The sequence below is a fragment of the Ostrea edulis genome, chromosome 4 (genome assembly GCF_947568905.1).
Source record: "Ostrea edulis chromosome 4, xbOstEdul1.1, whole genome shotgun sequence".
Classification (NCBI taxonomy): Eukaryota; Metazoa; Mollusca; class Bivalvia; order Ostreida; family Ostreidae; genus Ostrea; species Ostrea edulis.
Window position 1 is genome coordinate 40007624 of NC_079167.1, and position 12482 is coordinate 40020105.

Below are 12482 nucleotides of genomic sequence, written 5' to 3' on the forward strand. Positions count from 1 at the left end.
AAGCATGTGGAACTTACTCTACAGCTGGTGACTTTCCATTGCTCCTTCGCCGGATGCTTGGCATTTAAAAAGTTAGAATCACAAGTCTTTCGGATACCGAGGAATCATTTTAATTCGTTGGGGCCAATGTTCATAGGTAAGCAAAATATTGCTGGTTCGTGGTGACGTAATTTCGTGGGTAAGCGATATGATGTCACTAGGAGAGATAACTCTACTTGGTTTAAAAAATATTCGAGGACACGTAAATTCATGGGTAAGATTGACCCACGAAATCCACGAACATCAATCCCCCACGAACAATGATGATTCCACAGTATGGTCTTTAGGAACGGAGGTCCCGTGTCACGGTGGGCGTTGGCACGCTTCAGAACATCACTGCTACAGCCCTGAGCACTGGGCATAGGTCTAAATTTGTGGAACTTTCCCTGCAGCTGGTGGCGTCTCATTATGAGAGATAACTATTGACGAGAAGTCTTACGGGTATCTCAACGTAGAACTTGGACATTGGCCTTTGCTAATTTTTACCCCCCCCCCCCTCTGGTTTTTTGTTTCAAATAAGAGGGGTATGTTGCTTTGAACCTGTCAGTCGGTGTGACGGTCTGTAGACCTTCTGATGTCAGCTTGATGTATTGGGAGCCAATACACTTGATCGTATGATATTTCATATGTGGTTTGAGCGTGGGTGGAGGACCGCTGCTGGTTTTCAGGTCTAAAGTCGGGGCCCTTATTCATAAAATTTCTTAAGACTAAGCTAGAAAAAAAAAAAAATTCTGTCTAATAATGAAATACATGTACCTATCACAAGGTCATAAGTATGTATTCTAGTTTGATAAACCATGGACTTACTTTACTTATTAAGAAGACTACAAGAAATGATTTTAAAAATTACGGTGTTTGTAAATTTTGATATTAGTCATAGGGTGTTTTGTGAAAAGGGCCACAGGGGTCAATCCCTCTAGACATGGGAAGATACAGTCCACTCAATACCTTGAGAACCAATTTTCCTCGACCGACATTAAGGTCGTTATACTGTGAAAAATAGATTTCCCTTGTCGATTTCGAGGTCGCATGGTCGGGGTCGAGGGTCAAACTAGACAAAGGTATATACTGACTGCTCCTTATCTTGAGAACTCTTTGCCTGACAGACACCAGGTTTGGTTGACTGGTACATCTCCATGTATATGACCCATACTGATTGAAGTCACATGGTTAAGGCTCAAACTGGACATACTGTCTGACCATGTCTTGAAAACCTGTTGCTCAGCACGATTCGACAGACATTGGGCTTAGTACGCTGGTGCATCTTGGGGGGGGGGGGGGGATTGCACTATTGATTTTGGGGTCTGTACATGGTCAAAGGTCTAGGGTCATACTAGACTTGGCAATATACTGTCTGCTCTACATCATGAGACCCCCCCCCCCCCCCCCCCTTTGCTTGACAGACATCAAACTTTGTACACAGGTACATCCTAAGATAAATGACCCTTATTGATTTTGAGGTCAAGCATCATACTGAACATAGGAAAATGCTGCCATCTCCTTATCTTGAGAACTCTTTGCTTAACATAGATCAAACTTGGTTCACTGGTACATCCTAAGTAATAGACAACACCTTTTTAATTTTGAGTTCAAGGGTCATACTGGAAATAGGAATGTGCTGTCCTCTCAATATCCTCAGAACCCCTTTTGCTTAACAGCCATCAAACTTTATATACTGGTACATTCTAAGGAGTAGATTAAACCTATTGATTTTAAGGGCAGGGTCAATCTGGACATAGGAATATATTGTCCATTCCATATCTCAAGAACAATTTGCTTGACATAAATCAACTTGGTACACTGGTTCATAATAAAAAGTAGATGACCACTATTGATTTTTAGGTCATGTTTAAGGGTCATTCTGGCCATAGGAAAATACTGTCTGTTCATATCCGAGAGCCCCTTTGCTGAACACACATCAAACTTCATACACTGCTACATTCTAAGGAGTAGATTACACCTATTGATTTCGAGGTCAAATGTCAAACTGGACATGGAAATATATTGTCCATTCAGCTTCTTGAGAACCCTATGCTTGTCAGACATCAGGCTTGGTGGATCATTGGAATTAGATGCCCCCTATAAAATTTGGCTTCATATGGTCACGGGTCAAACTAACATGGTAATATATCGTCTTGTATGTTGTGGGCATCATTTGCTTGATTGACACCAATCTTGGTGCACAGGTACATCAGAAGTATATGACCTTAAATTGTTTTAGGTCACATTGTCAGTCCACCCTGGGCATGGCGGGGGCGGGGGCGGGGCTGTTGTCTGCTCCGTGTCTGGAATTGGTTTGCCACTGCTGTCTGTTAGATCGGGCGTGTTCATTTCCACCTTTCAATTTTGCAACTTGGGGCATATATATGCTTGTTCAAGTGTTTTCTGAAGTTCAAGTGTTTTCTGGAAAATTCCCAACCAAAGCACAAGACTTGCACATATATTAGGGACACACGCATCACAGCAATCCGTTCACCCGGTCGGTTTCAGATACCAAGAACAGTTTAAAAAACTTTCAATGGCTAATAACCTAAATATCCCCTGGGCTACTGCATGTCCCCAATCCCTTCTCTCAGAGCAGTCCTACCTCGGGGCAGTCTGATTACCAATAAAATACCACCAAAGCAACAAAATTTGGTCAACAAACAGGGTTGATCCACAACCACTAGCTGCATGTATTATATTCAATCAAGGTAAACTTATGATTTTCCCTCTATATGCAGTTTCAAACACCCATGCATACAATGTGGTGGAAACCATCCTGCCTATATGAATGCTAAAATCTTTAAAAAGTAATTTCTTGGACAAGACCCTGGTGAGTTATTCCTTACCAGTTAGGAGTTAATTATAACAATAAGTTTAACAAGAGGCCCATGGGCCACATCGCTCACCTGAGTCACTTTAACACATGGAAAATGAATTTCCCATTGTTATTCCATTCACCCGACCCCTGGGGGCCATGATATGAACAACTTGAATCTGTATTATGTCAGGAAGCTTCCATGTAAATTTGAACTCATCTGGCTCAATGATTCTTGAGAAGAAGATTTTTAAAGATTTTTCCTATATAAATACATATAAAATATGGTTTCCCCTATTGTGGCCCCGCCCGACCCCTGGGGGCTATGATATGAACAAACTTGAATCTGCATTATGTCAGAAAGCTTTCATGTAAATTTGAACTCTTCTGGCTCAATGGTTCTTGAGAAGAAGATTTTTAAAGATTTTTCCTATATAAATACATATAAAATATGGTTTCCCCTATTGTGGCCCCGCCCGACCCCTGGGGGCTATGATATGAACAAACTTGAATCTGCATTATGTCAGAAAGCTTTCATGTAAATTTGAACTCTTCTGGCTCAATGGTTCTTGAGAAGAAGATTTTTAAAGATTTTTCCTATATAAATACATATAAAATATGGTTTCCCCTATTGTGGCCCCGCCCGACCCCTGGGGGCTATGATATGAACAAACTTGAATCTGCATTATGTCAGAAAGCTTTCATGTAAATTTGAACTCTTCTGGCTCAATGGTTCTTGAGAAGAAGATTTTTAAAGATTTTTCCTATATAAATACATATAAAATATGGTTTCCCCTATTGTGGCCCCGCCCGACCCCTGGGGGCTATGATATGAACAAACTTGAATCTGCATTATGTCAGAAAGCTTTCATGTAAATTTGAACTCTTCTGGCTCAATGGTTCTTGAGAAGAAGATTTTTTAAAGATTTTTCCTATATAAACACATTTAAAATATGATTTCACTTTGTGTGGCCCCACCCGACCCCTGGGGGCTATGATATGAACAAATCTGAATCTGCACTATGTCATAAAGCTTTCATGTAAATTTGAACTCATCTGGCTCAATGGTTCTTGAGAAGAAGATTTTTAAAGATTTTTCCTATTTACACACATATAAAATATGGTTTCCCCTAGTGTGGCCCCACCCGACCCCCGGGGGCCATGATATGAACAAACTTGAATCTGCATTATGTCAGGAAGTTTCCATGTAAATTTGAACTCATCTGGCTCAATGGTTCTTGAGAAGAAGATTTTTAAAGATTTTTCCTATATAAATACATATAAAATATGGTTTCCCCTATTGTGGCACCCTCTGACCCCTGGGGGCCATGATATGAACAAACTTGAATCTCCATTATGTCAGCAAACTTCCACGTAAATTTCAACTATACTGGTACAGTGGTTCATCAGAAGAAGATTTTTAAATGACCCCACCCTATTTTTACACTTTTGTGATTATCTCCCCTTTGAAGAGAACCTGACCCTTAATTTGAACAATTTTGAATTCCCTTCAACTAAGGATGATTCGCATTAAGTTTGAATGAAATTGGCTTACTGGTTCTGGAGAAAAAGATTTTTAAAAAATTTCAGTGTATTTTTACTGATTTGCTATTATCTCCCCTTGGATAAGAAGGTTGGCCCTCATTTGAACAATTTTGAATCCCCTTCACCCAAGGATGATTTGAGCCAACATTGGTTAAAATTAGCCCAGTGGTTTTGGAGAAGAAGTTGAAAATGTAAATGTTTAACAGACAGACGGACAGACAGACGACGGACAAAAAGCGATCAGAAAAGCTCACTTGAGCTTTCAGCTCAGGTGAGCTAAAAACCAGGGCACCAGAATGTAATTCTCCATGCCATATTTTCATACCTTCAATAGTCTTTCTTTCATACACTCCCCTTTTTTCGTTTTAATCTTAGTTTCGTATACATCTAACCCAAACGCCAATCAAATTATCACAGGCCTTCATCAGTGGTAAGGGGGGGGGGTTAGATCTAGTACTGGGTCATGGCGAGACCATCATATCAATGGCTGATGGTGGACCAGGGGGAGATAAAAAGGAATATTTGGATCTCATCTGGCCTGTTCCTCCCCCATCTGTCTTTTATGACAGAGGGATATCAGTGTGCGAAGTTGGTCGCCAATCTAAGGTACAAAGTAAAATATGGATTGGCGACTCGCTAGCCTCTGCACAGTTTGGTTTCTCTCTTCACCTCTTTTAAAAGGAGGGGAGACTGTGTCTGGAGTGCCTTGTGTGGTACGAGGAAGTATCGGCACTATTACCCAGCAGCAATCCCCCGGAGGAACAGGGACATCAGGTAGGTCCAAAACCATTCCAAGTCCATTATGTCATACATGCATTTGGACTTCCGGTGCCTGTGAGTACCACGGGGCCACCAGTTTGCCCGTTTTACATTGTTATGTAGGTATCCAGTTATCTCCCCTGGTTCAGATTCACAATACGGCCATACCATCCACTCTCCCACTTAGACACCTGGACTGTTGTGTGCACCTGAGTGTAATGGTATTTTGTGTAAAATTGTGATATGCTATCTGACTGACGAGACTTTGTATGTAGTATGTTGGCATGTAGTATGTATATCAAACATTGGGTAGCTGGGACTGTTTCCATTGTAATTACAATTATCAGCCACAGTAAATCTTCAATAAATCTTGCACTTATACATTTTGTGTCATTCATCCTCTAATAAGCAATTCAGACTTTGAACTAGTGGACATGTTACATATCCACAAGCCAGATTCTGTTAAATCAATCAGAAAAACACAAGCAGGAGAGACATTCTGTTTACTTGATTATAAGTCCAAATGCTGGTAAATTGGCTGGTTTTATTTATGAAATTAGACAATAAGTAAGTCTAAGAAAAAATAAATAATATTTATACAAGGTGTGAATTTATTGTTAAAAAATTATGTATTTTATGATTTTAAATCAAATCTGAAAGAAAACATTTGTCGTTCCTTCTATTTGATTATTTTATGCATCTTTATTATAAATGATTTTTTCCAATTTGACGAATATGTCCCTAATTTTCCCAATTCAAACGGAGGGGTGGTAGTTGAAAAAAAATATCACTGCCCCCTTCCCCCCTCCCTCCTTATACTATAGTCTCCATCCTACTTAGTTCTGTCACCCATTGTGACACCAATGAAAATTTATAAATACTGTAATAGTGGTTATTTACACTAGGGTCAAGAACGTGTTTTCCAATGTCGAACATTACACATGGGGGGAAAAATACACCATAACTGAATAAGATATATTTTACATCACATATTTACAACTATACGTGTGGGGGAAATTTGCGCACTTATTATGTGACAGTGTAATTTGAGTAAATTTCATCCTTAGGCTTGTGTAATAAACACTTTTACAGTAAACGGGACATACTTCATTTCAATGTAAATGTCACTTTTGATGTTTGACAGTATGCCCACGAACAGGTGTGTGCACATGTGGGTGTCAGTTCAATTGTGAACATTTCTTACCATGTAATATTTACGAGGGCTGTTTAATATGTAATGTGTATTGTATCACATTGCGATAACGCTTTGCACGATTTCATGGATGATGATACTCTTGAATAGCTCTATTCCATACCTTTCCAACGGTATAAACACGAGCCTTCAGCTCCACATAGTTCTAAACTTATAGTCATTTCAATAGCGCCAGTCATTGACCACTGTTGTAAAAATGGTTGGGAAACAGGTTGAGAATATTGAAAAAATTGGAGCTTATAAAAAAGTTCACACAAAACTTGGTCATTTGGTAAATTAAATGCAGATTTTTACTGAATTGGGGGAAGTTTATGGGTCTGATAAGGTATCTTATGAGACAGTTTGTAGGTGGAGAAAGAAATTTCTGACTGGCACAGAGTCTGTCAAAGATGCAGCAAAATCTGGTCGACCTGTGACTGTAACAGGCAAGGCAAATGTCTCAAAAGTCAGGGATATAATTGAAAGTGATGGCAGATACATCATTCGTGATATTGCCAAAGCTGTTGGCATATCGCTATCGCGGGTGCATTTCATTTTAAATCGTATTTTGAAAGAACGAAAGATTTCTGCTAGATGGATACCGTATATATTGACAGATGACCAAAAATGGGTATGAGTACAGACCGCTAAGCAATTGCTCAAAATGTTTCCCAAATTCAATCAAAGACAATTTGCAAACATTGTTACTGGTGACAAAACATGGGTTCACTATTTCGAACCAGTAAGAAACAAGAGGTACTGTGAGCAATGCTCACTAAGAATACCCCCCGCTTACCCCAATCTCCCAAAGGGTGTTGGTAATAGGTAAAACTTCAGTAGGAACACAGCATCTCCATGCGATGAAAAAAGCTGTTAAAGAATTTAAATGGAAACTATATTGCTACTTTGATGTCCAGTGCATGTGACCTTTGACCTTTTGACCCCAAAATCGATAGGGAACATCTTCATCCCATGGGTAGTCCATATGTATGATATGGTGACTGTAGGTGGAAAGGATAAGGCTTTAGAGCCCAGAAACCATATTGCTACTTCAATGTCCAGTGCGCTTGACCTTTTGACCCCAAAATCGATAGGGAACATCTTCATCCCATGGGTAGTCCATATGTATGATATGGTGACGGTAGGTGGAAAGGATAACGCTTTAGAGCCCGGAAACCATATTGCTACTTCGATGTCCAGTGCACTTGACCTTTGACCTTTTGACCCCAAAATCGATAGGGAACATCTTCATCCCATGGGTAGTCCATATGTATGATATGGTGACTGTAGGTGGAAAGGATAAGGCTTTAGAGCCCAGAAACCATATTGCTACTTCGATGTCCAGTGCGCTTGACCTTTGACCTTAAAATCGATAGGGAACATCTTCATCTATCGGTAGTCCATATATATGATATGGTGACGGTAGGTGGAAAGGATAATGCTTTAGAGCCCGGAAACCATTGCGTCTACAGACGGACGGACAGACAGACGGACCACCCGATTCCAGTATACCCCCCCACAACTTGTTGCGGGGAGTATAAAAATAGAAACAAAATATGGCTAACTAAACATGGTAGAAGGCCTGTAGTAGCCAAAAGAACCATAAGCACAAAGAAGGTTCTTTATTGCATATTCTTCTCATATGATGGTATAGCTGTATAAATTCCGGTGCCGAAGGCCAAAAGTGTTACAGGTCGGTATTACTGAGATGTTATACTAAAAAAACGCTAAATCGCATCAAAGATGCGTATGGCCAAGTTTCAGTTTGGAAAATTATGCACGCTTGCATTCATAAAGTAAAAATATGCAAGTATTTGATATAGTTTATAAGTATGAAGCTTTGAATGGCCGCAATAGGTATTTAGTGCGATAATGACCTTGACCTTTGGCTTTCAAAAGCAACATGAATCTTGAATGTCATCAGGATTTGAAGTCTGATAAACATGCACCAGCAAGTACATGTATAAAAGTTAGAGGCAAGCTCAAATCTACAGTATATAGTGCGGACTGTCAATATTTCTTTTTAAAAAATTAGAGTTTGGTATCTAAAATTTTCATGATGAAAGATACTGAATACAGATTTTCAAAATTTTCTTTAAAGTTGATAGAATCATCATACCCCCTGCAATCAATATACTAGGATATAATTAACAAGTTCTCTTACAAACATGATATAATTTGTTTATGCAATTACAATGTACGTCATTGTTAGTGGTAATATCTAGCACTGACATTTAACATGTGTGGGTTGCTCCAAATATTTGTCATTGCGTAGAAATTACCACTCTTAATTTGCTTGATGTGTGTATTAAAACACTCCTTAAATTACGAAATACGTAACAGATTAATTCAAGCGCCATTCCTGTAAATTAGCAGAAAATAATTGTACCATGGATGAGTCAGGCCATCTACAAATAACACCCATGGCTGTTTCAATTCATGAATTTATTTACACAAACAGCAAAAAATAATAAATAAATAAAAAAATCAAGATGTGTTTGTGAAATACTGATGCCCCCGGACTACAACAAAGTGGTACCAAGTCAAAGGTCAATGTTAAGGTCACAAGGTCAAAGATTTAGGTGTCAAAGGAATACACATACCAAATATGAAAGGTGTAAAAGATATGACCAAGGTTTTGGTTAAATTTCTTTTAAAGGTTTTTGACAGCTAGACATCAATGAACACAGGTAAATATGCCTCACGCGAAATTCATAAATTTTTAACATGAATTTCATGTGAAAAGAGCATCAAATGTGAATTCACAAGAAAATAATTGTGAATTTCACATGAATTACTGTTCATATGAAATTCATGTAAATACATGTGAATTTCATGTGAATCACTGAAATGTAAACTGTTCATGTGAATTTCACATGTGATTCTAGGATATGCATGTTTCAGCAGTTGCAAACTGTACAGTTTGACAAATTGGATTTATCGTCGACTGACCAGTTTCGGTGACCTTAGTGATAAAGCGTTATTTTCTCATTAATCACTTAGATTAAATGAATAAACAATACACCTACCTTTAAAGTAATTAAATTCCTTTACTTTCATCCAAAAATTTCAAATTCATTGGTACATTAATTGAATATATTTTCGTATAAACAAAAAACATGTCACTTTGTGGTCCTAAAACGGTGACGTCACCTATTTCGGTGACCATTGTTAATATAGGTTTGCCAAAAGTTTGTAACTGTTAAAACGTATATATAAGAGGAATGTGCAATTAAATGTCAATTCTTGATTTTTGGTATACTTTATATTAATTTGAAGGTTTGCTTGAAAAAGTACTAAGTAAATGGGCTTATTTTTGGGGTGCTTGTGTTGATTTTTGCATACTCTCCTTCTAGTGGTTCATTTTCGGAAAAAAATTTAAGACGTACGTACTCTATATATGTTTGCAAACACTATGGCGAAATTGATGATGCAATCTACACCCGGAAACGACCATGCGCACACGTAAATAAAAGGTCACCGATTCTGGTCAGTCACCGGAATAGGGCAGTCGACGATACTTTCCTTGTACATCAAAATCAAGGGTCCTCTGCAAGTCTAAAACGCAATCCAATATGGCATATTATTGGAATGAGGGAAACAGGTATGTCGTTGAGACAAATTGGTTATATGACCTAGACAATTTCGATGGTGAAATGAACACTTATAAAACTTGTTAGCATACACTGACAGTTTAAAGCACTTTTAGATTGAAATGTTTCCATAGCTGAAGGAATTCAACACAACATAGCTGATCTACCTGTGTTAAAAATGATACAACTGTTTTCATTGCAGTTGAGCCTGTCACCTTTATACCTGTTACATCAGAAATAAATTTCATTTTTGAAAATACATGATGGTATGAACTGCAAAGCTTCATGCTGGCATCCTTCAGGAAGCGCTAACACATTTTATGAAATGTATGCCACCATAAAGCCCTCATGTATTTTCAAAAATGAAGCTTATTTCTTATATTTACAGTATACTTTCATTTCTATCAGACTTCCCAGGTTATCTGTATCCATATGTGCATATTTACAACTGGAGCGCATTCATGAGGAAATGGCTATCATTACAATTTGCAGAATAATCAAAGGCATAAACATTGCAAATGTAAGTACTGTATATGACTTCTGACACCAGCCTGAAAAATTGTGAAGATTGGATATGACTAGATATAATTTAGAAATATTTTGTGACAGACCCCTGTGTTTTTATTTGATCTCATGCTAAACTTCAGAAAATATTAAAGAAATCTCCAAGAGAGGGCCACATTTGAAAGTTGAGATATCTGTGTGTGCTTTATTTCTGGGTAATGTTTCAATATCTGTGAACATGAACACTTACTTGGATGCCTGAGCTGGAAGACTCTGCTGTAGATGAATTGCACCAGTTCTTTGATGTTTTCTCCAGTTTTACAACTGACATTGATGTCACCAATCACAATTGGCAATCCACATTTATCTGGCTCCTCTACCTTGATGAACTGTCTTTGAATGATCTGCTTCATGTCCTCCTCAAATGATGGAGGAAAATTGTTACGAGTTCTTCTATTGGTCAGAATGTCCCTGTGTGTTCCTATTATTATCACAGGGGATCCTGGGGCTCTAGCCTAGTTAATTATAAATGCATACACTTTACATGTGTGTGTTTAGGATAGATTCTTTTCAGGAGATGTTGAGATGTGATATTTTGTATGCAACAGCTATAGAATATATTATACATAATAATAATAAATAATAATGTGCGGCATTTATATAGTGCATTATATAATTTGTAATTACTCTAAGCGCTTTAACAATGTAAAATGTAAAACATGATAAGATTAATCAGAGCATAAAATATAACATCCAAATAAAATAAAACAATTTAAACATTACGAGTTCATGCGACAAACCAGCCTTTACTTTAAAAAAAAAAAGAATATATTACAAAATATGGTTATAAGATTTCCTAAAAAGATATGTTTTGAGGTTTGTCTTAAAACTTTTGACAGTGACACACGAACGGATGTCTATCGGTAAACTGTTCCATACATGATTTTGATGATGTTGCAGTTCTTGTTTTTGTGTCAAGGTTATTTCAAAGTCATACTTTCTTCATGCCAGAGGACCTTGACATTCCATTTGAGCAAATATAAAATATAATTGGTTTTATATCGCACTTTTTCCAGCGTATGCTGCTCAAAGCGCTTTACAATGCATTATTACCCCGCCAGACCTTATATCAATCTAGAACTTTCTCAGCCTCCTAGGAAGCATACAGTGCAAGCTGCCATTACAAGCGCTAGAGCACTAACATTCTAACTGTCTATAGCCAGGTACCCCTTTTACACTTGGGTGGAGTGAGGAAATTCATGTAAAGTGCCTTTCCCAAGGACACAACGTCGGCCCTGCTGCGGCCAGGACTCGAACCCATGACCTTTCAGTTGAGTCTGACAGCCTAACCACTAGGCCACCGACGCCATTAATAAATTGTATTATTTGTGATTCATTACAAAGTTTGTCTTCCTTTGCAAATTAATCACTATGTATGAACATATTTCTGCAAACTAATAAACACAGTCAAATTCAATTAAGAAATAAATCTTATAATTCTTTTCTTGATGGCATTATCATAGGGAAAACTGGACAGAAAACTTCATCAATGCGCTATGTGCATTAATGAAAAAGATTTCCGTCCAAGAAGGTGAAATTAATAATGCTAAGACTCTAAAATGCACACCGAAAGGTGAATAAATGCCAATGTCCGAAATTCTTTATAACCACTTTATAGTTCTTAATATTTGTTAATGTAAATGTAAAAATGTAGAGATCATAAGACAAAAAAAACCCCTGTTTTAAACTGGTAGGAATACATCCAGATAATATCAATATACATTAGCATTGTTATTTTACATAGCACCTTAAAGAACTATATTCTACTTGACCCCTGACCTGTATGCTGACTAACCACTGCCATATTGTCTGGATGCCTTGTTCTCCATCTGTCAACTTCCACATAACCAAGTAGAGGGACCTTGGAGACAGGAAATACTGGTGTGTGGCATAGTATTCTTTCTGTGAGGAGAAACAAACAGAAAATGTGAATAAAGGGTTCCTCCGAATGATAGCATCTGCATCTCAAAGAAATTAATAATCCATAGTG

At 37.8% G+C, this 12482-nt stretch overlaps 1 protein-coding gene and 1 long non-coding RNA gene across 5 annotated transcripts in view; one reads left to right on the top strand and one right to left on the bottom strand.

The window, feature by feature from the left end:
• LOC125671160 (leucine-rich repeat serine/threonine-protein kinase 1-like) overlaps positions 1 to 12482 on the bottom strand; it is a 134147-nt gene that overhangs the window by 80884 nt on the left and 40781 nt on the right. For all 3 annotated transcript variants that reach the window (XM_048906664.2, XM_048906665.2, XM_048906666.2), the window contains 2 exons: positions 12272 to 12394; positions 10683 to 10947 (listed from right to left, as the gene is read on the bottom strand). In XM_048906664.2, coding sequence (XP_048762621.2) covers positions 10683 to 10947; positions 12272 to 12394 — 388 coding nt within the window. The remainder of the gene's footprint in view (positions 1 to 10682; positions 10948 to 12271; positions 12395 to 12482) is intronic.
• The window catches only part of LOC125671188 (uncharacterized), a 43623-nt gene that overhangs the window by 22217 nt on the left and 8924 nt on the right, over positions 1 to 12482 (top strand). For both annotated transcript variants that reach the window (XR_008802403.1, XR_008802404.1), the window contains exons 4-5: positions 10337 to 10448; positions 12237 to 12373. This is a non-coding gene — a long non-coding RNA (uncharacterized LOC125671188). The remainder of the gene's footprint in view (positions 1 to 10336; positions 10449 to 12236; positions 12374 to 12482) is intronic.